The sequence below is a fragment of the Narcine bancroftii genome, chromosome 12 (assembly GCF_036971445.1).
Source record: "Narcine bancroftii isolate sNarBan1 chromosome 12, sNarBan1.hap1, whole genome shotgun sequence".
NCBI classification, from domain to species: domain Eukaryota; kingdom Metazoa; phylum Chordata; class Chondrichthyes; order Torpediniformes; family Narcinidae; genus Narcine; species Narcine bancroftii.
In genome coordinates, this window is record NC_091480.1 from 27,654,297 (window position 1) to 27,676,539 (window position 22,243).

Sequence of the window (22,243 nt, forward strand, 5' to 3'; positions counted from 1 at the left end):
AGACAACAGATCAGAATTGTAGTTTTCACTTTTAATACCACATGGATCCTCTCCCAGCAACAAACATCATATACCCTCATAGCGACCAACGCTCCTTTGGTCACCTGTGGCTCCTTACCTCTCTGCTGAAGCAGCAGGGCAGCCACAGCACTGTCCACGCTGCCCGACACAGCACACACCACCCGGCGTAGCGACCGGATCACCTATCACCAGGCCTGGGTTAGGCTGCCACTTCTCCCAGGCAATGTTCAGTGCCCAGTGCTCACAAGGTCCTCTAGGAAGCTGCGGCTGGTGAACAGAAGCTGCGCACAGGGTCCGCTGGGAAACTGTGGCCAGCGAACTGGAGGCCGATTCTCCGTGTAACAGCTCACCATTCCCTAGTGTGGGCGGCAGAAGCTGAGCCATGGCCAAGTGCCCCCAAGACCACGAGTCTTTGCTAGAACTAGAAGATCCTAATCAATTTCACCTGCATATATATGCACGACATTGCAATGTACGGATCACACTAATTTCAACTTCACGTATAAGATGTTTTTGAGCCAATTTTTGGGGAAAAAGTAGGTCTTGTATGCCATTGTACAGTACATCCTACATAGTGGCTTGAAATATTAAAATCATGTGAGTTGTCAAAGCATTATTTAAGCAGAGATGGAATTCCCTAAAGACTTACCTGGCACTCTGTTGTTTAACCATATTTCCATGAATGTCAAAAATAAAGTTGTCCTTTCAAAATTCCACATGACACAATGGGATGCAAAATAAGAAATGTAGATGAAAGTTGGAAGTTACAGGAGATCATAAATGGACTTGTAAACTCAAATTACTAAAAGCTGGTGCCAGGATCAAAAACAGTGGGTTTTGGGCACAGGGTAGAAAAGCTGTCCTTCAGTTAGGTGGAGCATTTGCCAGAACCCCATCTGGACAGCATTCAATTCTTAAGGCCAAAATTCTGTAAAGTAATATTGAATGCTGATTCACTACAGTGATATCAGGGTACAAAAATTAAATCAAAGGACTGGTTGGTTTATCTTGGGTATGGAAAATTGAGTGGTAATCTATTCTAATTATCCACTATAGATTTAATAAGGTAAATAGATCTGTTCTTATTGATTAATGAATCCAGAAGGATTCAGAGTAAGGTCACTTGCATTGAAATTGGGAAACATTCATTCAGGGGGACCTGTATATTTTTTTTAAAAATTAGGAACTTGTCCAAAAAAGTGAGGCAGCTGCAGTGACTGAATCTTGTATAACTGAGATTTGCTAGATTTTTGGGAAAGTTCATCAAGGGAAATGGATCAAAGACAGATAAATGAAGTTCAGGTACTGCAATAATGATCTGCGGTCATTCACCAGTGTTGTCTTTTTTCACAGATGCTGTCTGGCCTGGGTTTCTAATCTTTTCTGTTTTGTTTTAAACCTTGCAATATTTTATAGCTTATGTGGCTTCTGAATTAAACTGGATGATATCCTCTGCATTTTGGTTGTAGGGAAAAATAAATTTAGGTCTCAAATTTCCTGGGGCTTCTCCCATTCTGCTGTTACAATTTTGATGCAAGCTTCCATTGTGTAAGCAATTTCCCAGAGGAAATATTCTCTCCTTTATTTTTGAAAATTTGGTTATCATTCTCAATTTCATTATTATCTGATACATACTTGTCAAATCCCTTTCAGACTCCAGTCAGACAAATTCGACCTCCTGTCATCATCCTGCCTGCATCTGAATGGCAAAATGTACAACAGGGAGATCAATCAACTGAAAACCAGGGAGCTAACAAAAACCTTCACAAGGAGAGGAACTGTGTCATTGTGACTGAAAAGAATCAACATAAACTTGCATCTGATGTTGCGGCACAGGTAGAACCAGCTGAAGCCCATTCTCAACCAGCCAAAAATGTGGAGGCTGCCCCAGGTACAGAGCGTTGCCTTGTGAAAAGGAACAAGGAACAAAATTGGGTGGCCCCTGCAGAAGCTGCCGGTCCCAGTCAGCCTCCAACTGGGGAAACAAATGAAATAGAACTATTGGACAGTCCACATTGTTCATCATCAAAAACAGGAGGAGCGGAGCAGGAAGAAGTGCAAGTGAATCTGGTGACGGAGCAAGATCCTGCATTACCTCAGCCAGATGTTGTACAGGAAGCTCTCAGAGAAGAGAATCAGCCAATTGATAAAGATCAAATTGTGCAAGAACAGCAAGGGGAAGACATCCTAGATAATATAATAATGGATTTGGACAACCTTGAAGATGCTGCTGGTGAAGACAATGACCTCTTAAAGACACTTGTGAAAGAAATAGTGAGTTATTGTCATCTGTTAATGAATATCTTCTAGCTCAGTGTATGTAGTATTTAGTATATTGATTGTTTTAAATTCTTTCCCAACTCTCAATTAGTTTCCATTGCAACAATCAAACCTATGAGGAATAACTTCTTTGATATTTATTAGGTACCATCATTAGTTGAGGGCATAACAAATTTGAAACGTAGGCACAACATTTAAATTGTGTATTCTAGCATCTTTAAAGTAGTCACGCAAAGGTTTTCATGATGGTATTTGCTGAACGTTGTAGGTGGATTTCATCTTATCTCATTGGAGTCATAGAGAGATGCAGCACAGGTACAAGTCCTCTAGCTTGGGTTCGCCATGATCAAGCACTAATTTTTTTACACTAATCCTACCCGTATTTTATTCTCCCTACTTCCCAATACCCTGCCCCAGATTTTACTGCTCAATTACACAGGAGCAATTTACAGTGGCCAATTAATCTACTTGCCAACATATCTTTGAGATGTGAGAGGTAACTGGAATATCAAGAGGAAACCTGTTCAGTCACAAGGAAAATGTGTATAGTCTGTACAGAAACACCAGAGAGAGGCTGAAACAAGAGCTATCAAAACGGAGGCAGTAGTTCTACAAGCTTCACTCCTGTGGTGCTCAATGATAGCACAGAAATTATTCAGTTTATAATTTGTGGCAAAACTTTAAAAGTAAGTTCCATATCTCAGACTACAAGCTGGAAGAGATATTTCTCTTCACAGTATCTATTCATTAATTTTTGAATGCTATTAATCTATATCAACCTATTGGTAAAAGAAGAAGCTGCATTGGGGGGAAAAACCATTTCAAAACTGTTTTATTTCCAGTTGACTTAAATTTGTGTCCTTTGGTTACTCTTCCTCCTGACATTAGAAAGAAGTTTCTCTTTTTTAATTTGATTCAATCTAGTAAAGAATTTTATTGCACCTATTAATCCCCACCCTTAATCTTTTCTGCTCTTGGGAACAGCTAAAGATCCTCGTCTCTGCAAAACTAGTCTTCATGTGATTTAAGTAAATGTCATGCTATTTCAGTGTTCTTGAAGCATGATATCTAGCTGGAGCTTGGATATGTTCAGCTATTTCCCTCAACTTGTACCCTTTGCCTCGATTTAAGATGCTAAAGATCATTTTTAACATGCAGAAACCAGAACCTGGCTTCAGACTTGTGGTCTGTTTCAAGTGTGGACAATGGACTCAACCCAGTCTGGGCCACTGAAGGAGAATAGGAAGTGATTTTTATTTTAAGACTACGCTACCTTTAATCTTCCATAGTTACAGGTAGTTGTCCCATTCACTGCTATGTTTTCTGCTCCCCATCACCACACCCCACCGCTGATCAGAATCAGAGTTTGTCATGAACGGGTCATGAAATTCATTGTTTCGCAGTTTCAACATTTGTATAAACCACAAGAAAAAGAAAATGACAATGTGAGGTAGTGTCTGTGGTTCATTGAAAATCTGATGGCGGACAGAAACTGTCCCTTGTGCCGCTGAGTGCACGTCTTCAGGCTCCTGTAATTTTTCCCCCCAATGGTAGCAGAGTAAAAAGGACTTGGCCTGGGTGGTGGGATCCTTGAGATTGGAGCTGTCTTCTTAAGGCATCGCCTCTTGTAGATGTCCTCAATGGTGTGAAGTCTGGTGCCCGTGATGTCGCAGGCTAGGTGAACAACCCTCTGGGGCATTTTTCCTGTCCTGAGCATTGGCACCTCCATACCAGGCAGTGATGCAACTAGACCATGGTACACCTGTAGAAGTTTTGGAGAGTCTTTGGTGATACACCGGATCTCCTCAAAGTATAGCTGTTAGCGAGCCTTATTGCATTGACAGGTTCCAGGGCAGATCCTCAGAAATATTTGCACCCAGGAATTTGAAGTTCTTGACCCTCTCCACTGCTGACCTCTCACTGATCGTGTTCTCCTGAAATCAACAATCTCCTTGGTTGAGTGCAAGATTGTTGCTGTGACACCACTCAACTACCTGATCTTTCTCCTGTCTCTATGCTTCCTCATTGCTGACTGTTATTTTTGCCGACAACCGTGATGTCATCGGCAAATTTGCAGGTAGCATTTGAATTGTGCTTAGCCATACACCCATGTGAGTAGAGTGAATAAAGCAGTGAGCTAAGCATGTGTCCTTGAGGTGTGCCTGTGCTGATCCTCAATGAAGAGGAGATGCTTCTGAATCATACTCAGGGAGTCGTCTTGTAGTCTTTCAATAAGGAAGTCAAGGATCCCGTTGCAGAGGGGGTACAGAGGCCCAGGGTTTGGATCTGTTGACAAGCACTGAGAGAATAATGGTGTTGAAGGCTGAGCTGAAGTCAATGAAGAGTAGCCAGATGCACAAATTGCTGCTGTCTCAGTGATCTAGAGCTGAGTGGAGAGCCAGTGATAATGTGTCTGCTGTAGAGCAATTGTGACAGTAGTTGAATTGCAGTAGATCCAGACCTTCACTTAGGTGCATGTTAATTTTGGCTAAGACCAACCTCTCAAAGCATTTCATCACAGTAGATGTTAGTGCTACTGGGCGATGATCGGTGAGGCAGCTCACTCTACTCTTCTTGGGCACCGGGATAAGTAATGCCCTTTTGAAGCAGGTGGGAACCTCTGCTGTAATGAGAGATTGAAAATATCATGTGAATGCTCCAACAAGTTGGTTGGCACGCACAGATTTTCTGTACCCTGCCAGGTACACCATCAGGGCCTGATGCCTTGCAAGGATTCTCCCTCTTGAATGATGTTCTGACATCGGCCTCAGAGACGGATATCACAAGTCATCAGCCTTTGCAGGGATTATCGTAGGCAGTATTGAGGTCTCCTTCTCAAAGCGAGCATATATGATGTTTCAGCTCATTGGGTAGTGAAGCATTACAGCCATTTATGGTGTTTGACCTCGCTTTGTAGAATGTGAGGGCATGAAATCCCTGCCATAGCTGGTGAGCTCTGCCTCTAGCTTCCCATATTTGCCTATATTTGAACCTAATGAATTCCCGACATTGGCATTTCTCTTCCCAAGTGAAATTATCTTGGAGAATCATGAATTGTGGAAAAATTAAACTTTTCATATCTCCCTTCACAGAAAGAAAAAAGAGAAACCCTTTTGGAAACGAGTCAAGACATCAGGTCTAATCTGACTGAACAAGGAATTGAAAATAAATGAACATCAATTTTTTTTTTAATTGCAGAAATTAGTTGAACTTAAAGGCATCCAAACGTTTTGAAAGAGGCAATGGCAACAGAGGATGCACTGGTTGATGGGCTCCAAATTTCTATAGATTACAGAACTGCTTAAAGGTGGAACTTTTTTTAAAGAAAGGCGAGAAATTGAAAATGGAGAATTACGATCATTTTGTCTGACATCAGTAGTTAGGATGCTGCTGGAATCTTCTATTAAGGAAGTGATAACGACATTGCCCTACTTTTAGTTTAGATTCTGCATTGTAACTTGGACACAGAAAGAGAGTGCACAATTGCTATTAAAAATTATTTATTAACTTTATAATTATCAATCGTGTCTAGAGTTTTGTGAATGCTTATAACCATATAACCATTTACGGAGCGGAAACAGGCCATGTTGGCCTTTCGAGTCCACACCAGTTCACTGATTTTGTGTGCCCTCTTCAGGCATTGGTCCGGTAGATCTTCATTCAATAACGATGGGCGAATTTAATGCAGGTGGAATCAGATAATAGCAAAACTATGAGCAAACAGATTGGCTGTCTGTGTACCAAAAATAGTAAAACTTGACGAAACTGGATTTATTAAGAAAAGACAAACATGGACAATATCTCTAAGTTCATTAACTTAATCCATGTGGTACAAGGAAAGAAGACTCCACCAGTGGCGGTTGCTTTTGACGCAGAGAAAGCCGTTGACAGGGTAGAATGGAATTATTTATTTAAAGTACTACAGCGTCAAAGGGGAAATTCCAAACTGGTGAACTCCTTTGGTCCCTTTCTTCTGATTCCTTTATCCCTGGCACTGTTTGCAATCCCAATCCAAAGCCAAAGAAAGCTATGTCAATAAAGTCACCTAACTATTTTTATATCCTGGTTAAACATGGTCTGCAAGCCAGTATTTTTCCCATCAGTTTATAATGCTGATTTTAATTGATAAGTCCGTGTTCTAAATGGCGGAATCTTTTTTGTCTTCAGATGTCTGTTGTGTGCTCAAGTTCCTTCTAGGAGTTCTTCAGATGTGTCACTTCGAAGTACCTACATTAATGTCACAACAATCTAGTTGTAGACCCCTAGTGAAGTTGCATCTGAGGCAGTGTATCCTGGTCTGGTCTCCTTAAATATTCCCACAACATAGAAAGTGTAATGCAGGTTCATGATATTGATTTCTGCGGTTTGTCTTATGGGGAAAGATTAAGTAGACTGATGGCGTACTCTAGGTTTAGAAGAATGAAAGATGATCTTGTTGATCAAGCAATGTATTTGTATGCTTATTAACAATTTTGCCATTTTTATGCACTCAACAAAGAATTATCATTGCAGTTAGGTAGAGAAATACCCAAATAAATTAAATTGCTATTGGGTAATTAATTATCTTATGGAATTTGGTTTTGAACCCAACAAACTCATGTTTTTAAAGTTTCTTTCTGGTCGCTCCAATGGCAGGAAATGAAATACTATTTGAGCTTGGGCAGCACCTCTCCATTTTCTGAAGAGGTAAACTTCAAATTATCTACTTCAGAATAATGTCATTCAAGCTTATTATCATCCTCTTGCACAAGTACAACCTGATGGAACAGCATTTTCCAATCCTTGCTGCAAAACGTGCAGATATATAACCAGACAAAACATGCATCCAGACAAACAATACATATGCAGGGCAAGTATACATGTGCAAAAGTAAATATTGTTCCATCAATATAGGAGTCTCGGATGATTAGTGTGAGCAGTTCCTTTGGTCATTCAGCATTCTCACTGCCCAGGGGAAGAAGCTGTTTCTCAGCCTGGCTCTGATACTCTCGTCTCTCTTTCCTGATGGGTGTAACTGAAAGATGCTGCGCGCAGGGTGGTGGTGGTCCTCAATGATTTTGAGCATCCTCTTCAGATAATAAGCCTGGTAGATCATGTTGATGGGGGGCAGGGGGTGGGGGCAATAATCCTCACTATCGTGGTCCTGTGGATTGACCTCTGATCCAATTCTCCACAGCAACTGGCCGTCAGCCAGGATGCTCTCATTCGACCTCCTGCAGAAGGTTGACATGATGGTAGCCTTGTCCGCTTCAGTCTACTCAGGTGCAATCACTGTTGTGCCTTTCCAACAAACGAGGATATGTTGTATGTCCACAATGGGGCTGTGGACTTGAGGAACTTGGTGCTCTCTACTCTCTCCATTGACAATTATTGATGTGTAGTAGAGGGTGGTCATTCCTGGTCCTCTTGAAGTCCATGACTATCTGCTTTGTCTTGCCCATGTTGAGACTTGGGTTGTTACTTTCACACCATATTATGAGATTTTCCACCTCTTCTCTGTAGCGCTGATGAGGCCAAGTCATCAGCAAAAAAAACATTCAAAAATTTCAGTGTGAAGGAATTGAGTTGAGACAACAATTCTCTGGTGACTATAAATTAGTTATTTGTCTTGCTGGTTGATAAATTCTTCATATTAGTTATCTTTATTTTGACATTATATCAAAATATAATTTTAATTGAATTTGAATTTTTCATGCAGGTGAATCTGTTTCCTGAAATAGAAGAACAGTTTGTTGAAGAGCTGATTACAACACATGAAATCTGGGATTTAAATGTGTGAGTGCCTTGTCACTTCATGGAGTTTAATCATAATATTGTATATTTTTTTTTGTTCACTGGAATTGTGGCACTGAAATTTCAACCAAATCTGTCTTGTTTCCATTTTGATTGCTCACTTGTGAAACCTCAAATGACTTGAGAATAGAATCAACAATATGTTTTATAACGACAAACTATAAAATGAGAAACTATTGCTACTGACCTTTAATTTAGCAATCGCGTTGCACGTTCAAAACTTATTTGTGATAAATAATGAGAAATTCTGCACCTGCATTTAACCGTAGGTATTTGGCACAATGTAAGACCCGCCCCTTTCCTAAAATTCTACTGTTCTTGCTGAAATACTATTTGTAAATTTAATTTGGTATTAAGGGTATGAATTGCTACAATTTTACTGTGTTCAAGCTCCTTTTACTTTTTGATTAAAAGCTACTGCTTTTGCTTTTGTGATTCCCTGAAACTATCGAATTGGAGAAAATGAGCAAAGGCTCGCTTATAGCAGGGACAAATATTTCTTTGTCTTTGGCTTGGCTTCGCGGACGAAGATTTATGGAGGGGGTAAAAAGTCCACGTCAGCTGCAGGCTCGTTTGTGGCTGACAAGTCCGATGCGGGACAGGCAGACACGGTTGCAGCGGAAAATTGGTTGGTTGGGGTTGGGTGTTGGGTTCTTCCTCCTTTGCCTTTTGTCAGTGAGGTGGACAAATATATAGGCTAGAAAAATGCCTCAGACGAATAAATGTTTTCTGACCATACCTTGGCTAAGGATATCTCAGTAGGACCTGTTTTAACAAATGAAGAAAAATATTTTTAAAGATAACAAAGTTATCTAAAATTTTGAATCCATTTGATCAACCTTTTGTTGGTTGATGCCTTAATATTATATATTGAATAAGCAAACATCATTACAGTGTCTGTTCTCGTGAAATAGATACTTGCAATTTTATATGCCTAAAACTTTGTACCAACATTTCATTCTTGTTTTCAGCTTGTGCAACCACCTCCTAGAAAATCCTGATTATCCGAAGAAAAGTTTAATTTTCACACACAGCAGCAGTTTGCTTGAAAGTAATGAAGAGGTAACTTGGGCTTATTCTTGCCAATTGATGAGGAATATCTCTTTTCTCCAAATACAAGGATACCAGCTAGAATTCACTGTGGTACTATGCCCAGAGGGTAGTAGATATGCAGAGCAAGTTGCCAGAGAGAGTGATCGAGGCAGGTAAAAATATGACATTTAGGTAAGTTCATGGATACGAAAGGGTTAGTGTTCAAAGTTCAAATTAATTTATTATCAGAGTACATACATGACGTCACATACAATTCTGAGATTCTGTCCCCTGCAGACCAGGGAGAATTTCTACTTATCAGTAACTAAACCGTATACAAGAAGGAAGATTATGTACACAAGAGAAAAATGTAAGCCATGAAATGTAAGTTGTACAATATAGAAAAAATTAATATTCAGCAATAAATATTGTGTAATGTAAAGGTCCTTGAATGAGTCTGTGAGTTTGTTGTTAAGGAATCTGATGGTGGAGGGATAGTAACTGTTTCTGAACCTGGTGGCGTGAGTCTTATGGCACCTAGACCTCTTTCCTGATGACAGTAGCAAGAACAGAGCATGTCCTGGCTACTGCTCTCTGACAGCAGCGTTCCATGTAGATTTTCTTGATGGGGTGGAGCATTTTACGTGTATACTGAGCTGTGTCCACCATCTTTGCAGGGCATTTTGCCAGAGGTATTGGTGCCCCCACACCAGGCTGTGATACAGCCGGTCAACACACTTGCCATCACCCATCAGAAGAAGTTTGCCAACACTGGCAAGTGAAGCTAGCTTAGGTAGACAAGCTGGTCGACATCAGTAAGTTGGCCTAAGGGACTTGCTGCAAAGTTTTACAATTATGACTCTAAGAATAGTTGTCTCTTGCTTTTGGGATGGACAGAGCTGATCTTAGTTTATTCTAGTGAAGGGAATAAGAAAGTCTTATCAGAAAATTAGGAAATAATTGTTTTGGTTATAATTCTTTATAGATTTCCTTCTATTAAAATAATAAATAGTGTTGGGTTGATTGAAGAAAATGACATGCAAAAGAGATCCCAAAACGATTTACAGCCACTGAAGTTTTTTTAAAATTTGTTAGTGTGCGTTGTCGAAAACATGACCATTTATTTTTGCACAATCACTTTCCATAAATCGTGCAATATGATATCACTTCTTCAGTGTTGTGATTGAGAGATAAATATTGATATACTAGCCCTTTGTCAAAGTACCACCATGTGTATTTTGCCAATACGTGGAAAGGCAAGTAGAGCCTTTGCTTAATGCCCCTTCAAAACATGGTGCCTCTAATTCTGCACTTCGTTGTCAATCTTGATCTTTCGGTTGACAAATCTAGAGTGCGACTTGGGTTTATAACCTATTGATTTCAAGACAATTGCTTTCAGTTGAGCCACAACTGGGACATTCAGCAATTTACTTGTACAGGTGCATTCTTGCCAGCGCAGGCATTCTCTCAAATAATACTCAATGATAATAGCAAAAATCTTAGTTCATGCATAGATAATTAATATTCTGTTTGTGGGTATTTTCCTTTCAGTATTTAAAATCTGAAGTATAGTCCAGGTCCTTCGGCTCACAGCATTGTGCTGACCTATAGCATACTCGAACATCTGCCTTGAATTTCCCGACTGAATAACCCTCCATTTTACTCAGTTCCATCTACAGTACCTATCTAATACTCTCTTAAAAGATCCTATAATACCTGTCTCCACCATTGTTTGTGGCATATACACACCACTACTTGCATGCCTTTGTTCTTGCTCTCAAGCACCTTAAATTTATGCTCGTTATGGTAGCCATTTCAGCCCTTGGGGGAGAAGCCTCTTGGCACCAACATGATCAATGCCCCTCATCATCTTGTACATCTTTCTCTTCATCCCTCATCTGCTGTTGCTTCAAAGAAAAAGACCCAGTTCACTCAACTTATCCTAATAAGGCATGCTCTCCAATCCAGGCAGCATCCTTGTCAATCTCCTCTGAATCTTCTCTATTGCACCCACATCTTTCCTGTAGTGGTGTGACCAGAACTGAACATGTTCTTGAACTGAATGTAATATGACAAATATGTAATCAGTGCTGTATCTTTTTTGTTAAACAGAAACCCAAGATTGATTTCTTTGACTTTTCAAAGCTTGCGCCTGTAAACCAGCAATGTTTCCTTCAGGCTTCTGATCTCCTCATGGCTGATTTCAAAATGCTCAATAGTCAAGACATCAAATGGGCTTTACACGAGCTCAAGGGACACTATGCAATCACCCGCAAGGTTTGTGTGTTTTCTTGAGGGATGTTATTTTTCACTTTTTTGTTTTGCTATTTTTAGTGGACATACCCCAAATCTGCTTTGGTCCCAGTATATCTGTATGATAGGTGATACACTATGGCCTGTGATTCTTGTACTCAAATCTTTCATTGGTGAAGCAAAAGAAAGATTGAGGAACCTCCTCTAATGTGATAGCACATCGTATAGATTGGAAATTTAAATTAGTATTGTAGTTTACTGAAGTTGATTTTATCTACCAGTTTAATTAATTGGAATTAACAGTGAGCTGTTGGTTTTGTTCCTCCTATCTTTTCTAAAAGACGTGCTTTGTTATTATATTGTTGCTTCTGTGAGCATTTAGCTTTGTGTGAAAAGAGCTGACCACATTTCCTATCATGCTTGTCAATTACTGCTTTCCCGGTACCATGCTTGACTAAAAGCAAACTCTCAAACTCTTTTTTTGACACAAACCAATAGGAAGCATGGAAAATTTGTTGAAAAGTGACATTTCTATTGTGGGTTTGGTTTATCCAATGAAAAAATGAGCTTTGCACACGTGGAAGGTTCCAGAAAAAAATGGCTCCATTCAACAATAAGTTAGCTGCTCACCACTGGGAAATCAGATGCAATTCCATTGGTTTCGGGTGAGGGAAATATAAATCATCGTTCATGCTTTTGATTGCTATCTTACATTATCTGCCCAGGGTTGTTGGATAGAGATAGAATTGGGAGAAGTAATTGGCAATGTCTGATATCCATGGAATTGTAACTGCAAGTTGTGCCATCTTCCGCTCTGCAGTGTTTCATAGTACGCATTTATAGCCGCAATGTATTGCTCATTTTGTTTTTAATCAGTACCCCATTTGCAACTGTCTTTGGTTGCTGAATCCCTATGCCTTTGATCAACAAATGTGAGCCTCTTCTCTTAAGGTACTTCATTAAATGTAACAATGTTATCAAGCTTTCTGTCATCTGCCCTAATAACTCCTTCAGTTACAGGATCACATACTGTGGATTATTCCTATGAAATGTATTGGTATATTTTGCTAAATTAATATTTTTAAAGAGAGAATATTAGTGAGTAACAAAATAAATGATGTGGTCTTGTAACAGTGTACCTCGACACTTTTGCATTGGACATTAAATGTCCAATGTCCATGATTCTTGAATCACAGAGCCACAGATCTTAATTGTGAGAATGAGTGTGTATGTAAATAATGCTGGAGTCAAAATGATTTAATGTTTGCTGATTTTCATAACTAGTGGAAGTGTTTGGTTCTATTTCTGAGCTGCACGTAGCAGGACAGGTGACTAACATTTGTTTTTGCTTCACATAAGTAGTGTTAGCATCCATCTTTAAATTTGTGAGCTTAGTGTTTTGAATAATTAGGTGGTTTTGTTTTAGCCTATTTTTTTTTTCATGCTGTTTATTTTGTAGACCTTATCAGATGCCATTAAGCAGTGGCAAGAAAACTCAACGCAATCTAGTCAGAAAAAGACCAGACGAAAAGAAATGAGCTCGCCTATTTCAATCAGTTTCAAATTTGAACAAGGTGAGAATTGAAAGCTGCTGCAGTGTGGAGTGCCCAAGCTGTAAATCCTGCCAATTTAAAATGGGTTAGCTTTTCTTGAAAAACTAAAGCTTAAACTTTTTTAATGGTGACTGCTGTTTTTAAGTGAATGGAATAAATTTTTTAAAGTTTTTGTAGCCATTAGTAACTGTCACATTATGGCCATTAGTGAAACTTCATGCAGGAGGGTCAGGACTGGCAGCTCAATGTTCTGGAGGTTCTTCGCTTCAGATGCAATATTAACTTGGGGGGGGGGGTGAAAGGGGGAGAGCGGCATTCCTCGTCAGGGAAAATATCACAGCTTTGCTTTGCTCAGGCAGGACAGACCAGAGGTCTCATCTACTGAGGCTATATGGGTGGACCTGAGGAACAGGAAAGGTATGACCACACTCCTGAGGTTGTATTATAGATCACCCAATATTCAACAAGAATTGGATGAACAAATCTGCAGAGAGATAGACAGCTGCAGGAAACAAAGGTTGTGATAGTAGGAGATTTTAACTTTCCACATATTGACTGGGATTCCCATACTGTAAAACGGTTGAATGACTTGGAGTTTGTCAAATGTATTCAGGAAAGTTTTCTAAATCAAAAGAAAAGATGTACCAACTGGAAAGAGTGGAATACTGGATCTTCTATTAGGGAATGAGACAGGACAGGTGATCTCCTATTAGGGAGTGAGACATGGCAGGTGACAGAAGTATGTGCAGGGGAACATTTTGGGTCCGTTGATCATAATACCATTAGTTTCAAGTTAATTAGAGAAAGACCAATTTTGAGGAAATGAGAAAGGATCTGATATATTTGGATAAGTTGTTTTTAGGCAAGGATATGAAATTTTGAGAGTAGAGAGTTTGTATGTTCCTGTTTGGATGAAAGGCAAAGGTAGCAGGCATTGGGAACCTTGGTTTTTGAGGGATATTGGGATCTAGTTGGGAAGAGAGAGGTGTATAGCAGGTATAGGCATCAGGAAACAAATGAGGTACTTGAGTATAAAAATACAAGAAAAACCTGAAAAGAAATCAAGAAGGCTAAAAGAAGGCATAAGGTTGCTTTGGCAGACAATGTGAAAGAAAATCCTAAGGGTTTCTACAGGTATATTAAGAGCAAAAGGATAGTAAGGGACAAAATTGGTCCCCTTGAAGATCAGAGTGGTCGGCTTCGTATGGAGCCAAAAGAGATGGGGAGATCTTAAATGTTTTTTTTTCATCAGTATTAACTCAGGAAACTTGGAGTAAGGAAGATGAGCAGTGATGCCATGGAACTGACACAGATTAAAGAGGGGGAGGTGTCTTCAAGCAAATAAGGGTGGATAAATTGCGACGGCCTGACAAGATATTCCCTTGTACATTGAGGGAGGCTCATGTAGAAATTGGAGGGGCTCTGGCAGAAATATTTAATGTCCTTAGCCATGCCAGAGGATTAGAGGGTAGCTCACATTTTTCCATTGCTTAAAAAATGGCTCCAAAAGTAACCCTGGAAATAAAAACCAGTGAGCCTGATATCAATAATAAGTAAATTATTGAAAGGTGTTCCAAGAGATCAAATGTACAAGTATTTGGATAGCAAGAGACTGATTGGGGGTAATCAACATGGCTTTGTGCATGGAAGATCGTGTTTAACCAATCTTATAAAGTTTTTTTAAGAGGTTACCAGGAAAGTTGATGAAGGAAAGGCTGTGGATGTTGTCTCCATGGACTTTAATAAGGCCTTTGACATGGTCCCACATGGGAGGTTAGGAAGGTTCAGATGCTCAGTATTCATGGTGAAGAAGTAAACTGTATTGAACAATGGCTGGATGGAAGAAATCAGAGAGTGATAGATGATTGCTTCTCAGACTGAAAGCCTGAGACCTTTGTTGTTTGTCATCTATAGCAATGATCTGGATGATATTGTGGTAAGTTGGATCAGCAGATTTGCAAATGACACTAAGATTGGAGGCATTGTGGACAGTGTGGAAGGTTTTCAAAGCTTGCAGAGGGATCTGGACCATGAAAAAATGGGCTGAAAAATGGCAGCTGGAATTTAATGCAGACAAGTGTGAGGTGTTGTATTTTGAAAGGAAAAACCAAGAAAGGACATTCACAGTAACTGGTAGGGCACTGAGGAGTGTGGTGGAACAGGGGGATGTGGGAATACAGATACATAATTCTCTGAAAGTAGAGACAAAAGTGGATGGGGTTCTTAAGAGAGCTTTTGGCATATTAGCTTTCATAAATCAAAATATTAAGTATTGGAGTTGGAGTATTATGGTAAAGTTGTACAAGATGTTGGTGAGGCCAAATTTGGTACATTGTATGCAGCTTTAGTCACCTAACTATTGGAAAGATATCAATATGATAGAAAAGGGTGCAGAGAAGATTTACTAGGATGCTTCCCAGACTTCAGGAATTGAGTTAAAGGGAAAGGTTAAACTGGTTAGGAGTTTATTCCCTGGAGCATAGGGGAGATTTGATAAAGGGATTTAAAATTAAGGGGGGGCGATAGACAGAGTAAATATCGGTAGGCTTTTTCCACTGAGGGTAGATGAGATACAAACCAGAGGACATGAGTTAAGGGTGAAAGGGGAAAAGTTTAGGGGGGGATTTCTTTACACAGAATTGAGAGAGTGTGGAACAAGCTGCAAAATGAAGTGCTGAATGCAGACTCAATTTTAACATTTAAGATAATTTTGTACAGGTACATGGATGGGAGAGGTATGGATGGCTATGGACTGGTTGTAGGTCAGTGGGACTAGTCAAAAAATGCTTTGGCATGGACTAGAAGATCTGAAGGGGCATGTTTCTGATCTCCAATGTTCAATAGTTCTAAAATTTTGGGGGAAAAAAAATCTGTTAATTGATGCAATTCATTGACATACATATGGCATAAATACACTCGATATATTACAAGACACTGCTGAATGTCTTTTATGTGGAAACATAATAAAATATTAACATCTCCCAGTTGTTTTTATAAAATTGCAGAAGTTGGCATGTTTATATTATGCTACTGAAGTGATTCTTGATGGAGTTTTTGCTGATCACATTGAAGTATTGCATGACTAGGTACAAATTATGTATTTGCTGTTCTTTGTAGAGATTTTCAAAACTCTTTTATTGAAAACTTTTAGTTATAATCTTCTGTATCATCATGTAAAGATCTATCCTTGAGTTTGTGCCTGATAAATCTTGCAGCTGGGTATTCACATATATTAGAAAAGTAAAATCTTCCAAAATCCCCATTATAACACAGGTTAGATATTCTCACTGTAATGCTATCGAAAGGTACAAGGACTGCCTAAAGAAATCTCTTGGTGCCTGCCACATTGACCACCGCCAGTGGGCTGATAACGCCTCAAACCGTGCATCTTGGCGCCTCACAGTTTGGCGGGCAGCAACCTCCTTTGAAGAAGACCGCAGAGCCCACCTCACTGACAAAAGGCAAAGGAGGAAAAATCCAACACCCAACCCCAACCAACCAATTTTCCCTTGCAACCACTGCAATCGTGTCTGCCTGTCCCGCATCGGACTTGTCAGCCACAAACGAGCCTGCAGCTGACGTGGACTTTTTACCCCCTCCATAAATCTTCGTCCGCGAAGCCAAGCCAAAGAAAGAATGCTATCGATTTAACTTTTAACATACTGCAACTTGCTTAAAGTATCCTAAAACATTTTAAGCATTTATTTTGTTCCCCTCATTGACTAAAAAGTTATTTAATTGTGAAAAGTTATCTCTTGGCAATGAAATATAATTTATAAGTCAAGTTATTAACCTGTACTTTCTGTTGTACAATATGTTTTTCGAAGGTGCCTTTAAAATAGAGAGACAGATGCGCTTTCTGGAAAACAAAAGAAGACACTGGAGATCATATGACCGGAATGGCCTTCATCCACTAGTGCGAGAAGAACTGGATTTCTTCCATCAGAAGATGAAAGAGATGGAAGAGGTGTGTGACATTTTTAATGGTGAAAGTGTAAACTGGAATTAAACGGGAAAGTTGGCAGATGCTGTGATTGTCATGCAACACACAAGATTGCTGGAGAATCTCAGCAAGTCATGTAACATTTGTAGGAAGTAAAAGGTAGCATATGTGTCAGGACTCAGTCCTTTGTCAAGGTATGAGTTAAAAGCAGGCAGGTGTCTGAATAAAAAGATAAGGGATGGAGAAGAGAGCAAGGGGAGGAGTATAGGGTAACAGATAAGAGAACACAAGTGGTGTGAGGGTAGGAGAGAAAAGCTGAGATGATAGAAGTGGTGGGAGCTGGAGGAAAGGAGATGAAGGGAAGGGTAAGGGAGAGACTAGAGGGAGGAAATCTATTTACACAGTGGGGTGTTAACTCCCAGGTCTTGGAGTTTTGAGGGGATGATGGTGTTAAATGCTGAACTGTAGTCGATAAAGAGCATCCTGATGTCTGCATCTTTGCTGTCCAGGTGTTCTAGGGCTTTGTGCAGAACCAGTGAGATGGTATTCGCTGTAGACTTGTTACTATGATAGGCGAACTGGAATGTATCCATGTCACTGCTCAGACAGGAGGTGATCTGCTTCATCACCAGCCTTTGAAAACACTTCATCACTGTTGATGTAAGTGCTACTGGTCAATAGTCATTAAGAAGGTTACTACACTCTTGGACACCGGTATGATTGATGCCTGTTTAAAGCAGGTGGGTACTATGCCCTGCTAGAGTGAGATATTGAAGATATGAGTGAATGGCTTGGTAAGTTGGTCAGCACAGATTTTTATTACTCGGTCAGCTACTCCAACCGGGCTGGATGGTTTCCTTAGATTCACATTCCTGAAGTCAGCACACACGTCATCCATATCTATGGACAGGGTGGGATCATCAGGGAATGTTGGGTTGCGGAGGGGTGGTTCTTTGCTATTACTGTTGTTATTGGGCATAGAAGACATTGAGTTCCTCTTGGAGAGAAGCTTTGCCATCTGCTACTTTACCGGATTTGGTTTTGTAATAGGTTATGGTATTTAAGCCCTTGTTTCCATTTTCAACTGGAAATTGCTTTCTACAGGTCGTACCTGCTCCTGCTGTACTGATCTGCATCTCCGGACTTAAATGCCTGTGAACTAGCTCTCAGCTGGTTCCTGATTTCATTGTTCATCCAAGACTTTTGGTTGGGGTAAGCCCTGAATGATTTGGTGGGAACACACTTGTCCACAGCTTTTTTTGATAAAGACTGTGACAGCCTCAGTGTTCTTGTTCAGATTCTCAGCAGAGTCCTTGAACATCGCCCAATCCACTGATTTGAGGAAGTCCTGTAACCGTTCTTCAGTCTCCTGTGACCACCTTCCAACTGTCCTGACCTCTGCAGCCTCTCTTTTTAGGGTCTGTATGAAGGCAGAAGGAGCGCAGCCAGATGATCAGATTTGCCAAGTTGGCAGAAAAGTAGATTTTAAAGTTGACGAGTTCATCATAGGTGCAGGAGATAGCACAATGGAGTTACAGATATAACGGAGGAAGAGTTGAGGTGCTTTGCCTGTGTAGGCTTGTAATATGGATTGCGCCACATAGGCAACAAAAAGGCAGGCATTAGCTGGGGTCCATGCTGGTGCATACAGCTATCCCTTTAACTTGGAGAAAGTGGCATGAATCAGAGGAGAAGTTATTGAGGGTGTAAATTGGAGAAGTGTATTGGATTCTAAGCACTGGATTAATGGTCTGAATATTTATCTGAAGGAGCCTGGTATAAATTATGTGGAGGACCTTGTTTTCTTTGGTAATTTGAGTCTAGGTGCAAACTCTTTCTTATCATTCCATAATTCGTATGAAAACGGCAACTGCCTCCTCATCTTAAACAAATATCTTGACCTGGTTATATTTTTATTTATTTGAGTATTTTCCATTTAACAATCAATCACCCCAGAACAATTTTGCTTGGGTCCATGTGCATAATTTGTTTTTATACCTTTTTCTGTCACCTCCAGTTGAGGTAAGATAGTGCCATCAAGAGTAGTTCAAAATAGACAGCTCAGAGGTGTATAATTTAGATTAGCAGAACATGAAATGAAAAAGATGTGTGGCTCTGAATTCTGATTATTTGCTACTAATCATTCTTTTGCTCTTTAAAACCATGCCCCATTTTATTTCCCAATTTCTCCCCAACTATTTCCTTCTTGTTCCCATATTTTGCTTTGTAATTGAATACTTTATGCCAGATTTTAAATGCATGCCTCATCTCTCATGGCATTGGTATTATCTCTGTAGGGATGGGGACTTGAGGAATGTGAAAATGGATAAGATTCACAGACGAGTTTGAGAGATATTTCCAAAGGTGGAATAAATAACTGTTTGTGATTGATGTATGTTTAACAAATATTTTGTTACTAGTGGCAGTTGGACAAATAAGTATTCTTCGATTTCCTTTTTTAACAAGCAAATCATGATGGCTAATGCTCTTGATCTTATCTGTATGTATGACTTTTTTTGAGAAATTGTAAAGAGAAAATGGGCACTGTTGGATCCTTATTTATAAGTTTTCTGTTTCAGAATGCAGATTTTCAATTTGCTATGCAAATGAATGAAGAACAATATCAGAAGGTAAGTATAAATTGCACAACACTTCAAGACAACTCTCCTGTTTGTAATATCCAGTTATAGAGTAGCACCAAACTTCATGAATCATTTATAAGCAGCCTTGCTTTCAAAGTCCCGCTGAGAACCATCTGAATGTTCAATTTGTGCATCTAAAAGCATTGATGCATCTTCTCAGCAGCTAGTGGATTTTAAATAGTTGAGTTCTGCCTTTTGGATTTCACTTTGAAAGTGGGCATGTGAAGAATTGTTCAAGCATTACATTATGTTTTGAAATGTTATAATTAAAACCTGAACTATTGAGTGAAATAAAAACCTATAAAACAGCAAATTTAAATAAGATACTTGATGTTTGCTGTAATCTGTTGTCAGAAAAGGAAGGATTGATAATCATTTTGTAGAACTGATGAAAACTAAGAATGCAAGCATAGCAAGAGCATGTACTTTCACATCAGTATTTAAAGGAAACTTGGATAATTTCCTTTTCCACTTCTAGAAATGAGCTTTAGAACAAGTTGTTGAGCTATCTTTTCTCCTTTTGGACAGTAATGGCGCTGCTATGTTTTTCAGCTTGTTTTTAAAATTTGTAGCATGGACTTTTCAATCTAAGTGGCCTTTTAAGGATCTTTAAATTATTTGTATGAAATGTTTGGGCAGTTGCACAGAATACATAATTGGAATAATTTCACCTAATTCCAGAAGGAATAAATGGAATCAAGTATTTTCTTAGTTCATTTCGAGCTAACTTGAAAACTGAAATATACTGATTTCCAACATAAAAATATATTTCTTAACAATTCTGTAACCTTTAATTAGCTGCAGGCAATCGCAGTAGTTTTCTACTTTCCTACAGTGTGGCTTTTACTCTACTGAGGTTTAAAGTGAAATATCTGAGTATTCATGAGCAACATTGTTACTGTAGGATTTCTAGGGTTTCAAATGCTAAATTTAAAAATAAGTCCTGACTGACCATTCTTTTCCAAGTAGAGTTGAGTGCTTTGCCATCATATCAGTCTTAAAGGATGTATGATGTTGTGTCACCTTATTTTGTTACCACAGGTTGAGTACCCCTTATCCAAAATGCATGGGCCCACAAGTGTTTCAGATTTTGGAATAATTTGTTCAGGGTAACTAACCAGCACAGTAGCATCAGCAGAATACCTGTATCAGCTGTTAAACAACAACAAACAAACCTCCGGTGGCAGTGATGTTTTGTACTTTCCTTGACTCAGAACTATTTCGGCTATTTCACTGTCAGTCATTTCAACAATATCTTTGTACCACAGAGCAGAGAAAATGCAAAAAACACAGTAAGTAATGCACATTGGTCTGGCGGTGATGGGAGTTGGTAACAAACTGGCGCAAACAGTATCTGAGCCCCACGTAGATAGGAGAGGTCAGGTGTAGAATTTTCCACTTGTGGTGCCACGTCGGTGCTCAAAAGGTTTTGGGTTTTCGAGCATTTCAGATCTTCAGATAAGGAGTACTCAGCCTGTAGTGTCTTCAAGTCCCTGAATCTCCATGGACAAATTGATTGCAGTTCTTCTGCTGTCCAAACAGCTAAGCCTTTGGTGAAATTAAAAATGAAGCTCCCAAAAAAACCTAGAAATATTCTACTTCCTTTGCAGATCCTTTAGAATTATTCTTGTGAAGCCTTGAGATACACAAAAGCTGTGTGAATTTTTATTTTAACTTTATTTATTCGCTCAAGATACAGGTAATAAGTAACATATATAACAATAAACTAAACATAAACATTACATTTTATATTTGATATCAAAGAAAAAAAGAACCCCCCCCCCCTTCAGCCAACTCTCCTAAGGAGAGCCATGAAAAAAATGAAAAATAATTAAAGAAAAATGAAGAATACATATTAAAATCTAATCAATGTAAATCAAAATGTCAATATTCTGAATATAACAACCACTTATTAAGAAATAAATTATAATTATCACGTGAAACATACGTAATTTTTTCCATTATTAAACAATATTTCATCTCATTATGCCACCTATTAATATCAATCATATTTGTATCCTTCCACGTACTAGCAATACATTTTTTCGCTACAGATAATGCTACATGTACAAAAGCAAGTTGAAATTTATCTAATCCCAGACCTTTCAAAGGTTGCAAACTACCCAATAAAAATACCGTCGGGTCTAAAGGTATTTTAATCTTATACAAGTATTCTAAAAACAATTGAATTTTCTTCCAAAAAAATTGTATATGTATACATGACCAAACCACATGAAAAAAAAGTTCCAACCGCGTTACCACATTTAAAACACAAACCTGATTCATGAAAGCCATATTTTTTTAGTTTTTCAGGTGTTAAATATAATTGATGTAAAATGTTATAATTAATCATTACGTAACGTGTATTTATTTATCATTCTAGTTACAGTATCATAACAAATATCTGACCAATCATCTTCGGAAAAAATAAAACCAATCTCCACTTCCCATTTACCTTTAGATTTATCCCAACCCTTTTTATCCATACCATCCTGTAATATTTGATACATAACTGAAATATATCCCTTCTCTGGTACCTTCATAAGAAAAGTCTCAAATTTAGTCATTTCAGGTAAAATCATATCTCTACCAAACACATGCTTTACCAAAGATCGAATTTGATAATAAAGAAACAAAGAATTCTTATCAATACCATAACTGTCCCTCATCTGATCAAAAGATAAAAATTTACCGTCTTTAAAACATCCAAATTTTCCACACCTTTT

The 22,243-nt window shown here is 38.9% G+C and overlaps 1 protein-coding gene across 1 annotated transcript in view; it reads left to right on the plus strand.

Moving 5' to 3' along the window:
• The window catches only part of rnf216 (ring finger protein 216), a 165,357-nt gene that overhangs the window by 31,083 nt on the left and 112,031 nt on the right, over window positions 1-22,243 (plus strand). Inside the window, exons 4-10 of the mRNA XM_069904735.1 lie at window positions 1,675-2,295; window positions 8,000-8,076; window positions 9,066-9,156; window positions 11,239-11,403; window positions 12,839-12,953; window positions 16,760-16,899; window positions 19,455-19,505. Of these exons, the coding sequence (XP_069760836.1) occupies window positions 1,675-2,295; window positions 8,000-8,076; window positions 9,066-9,156; window positions 11,239-11,403; window positions 12,839-12,953; window positions 16,760-16,899; window positions 19,455-19,505 (1,260 nt within the window). The remainder of the gene's footprint in view (window positions 1-1,674; window positions 2,296-7,999; window positions 8,077-9,065; window positions 9,157-11,238; window positions 11,404-12,838; window positions 12,954-16,759; window positions 16,900-19,454; window positions 19,506-22,243) is intronic.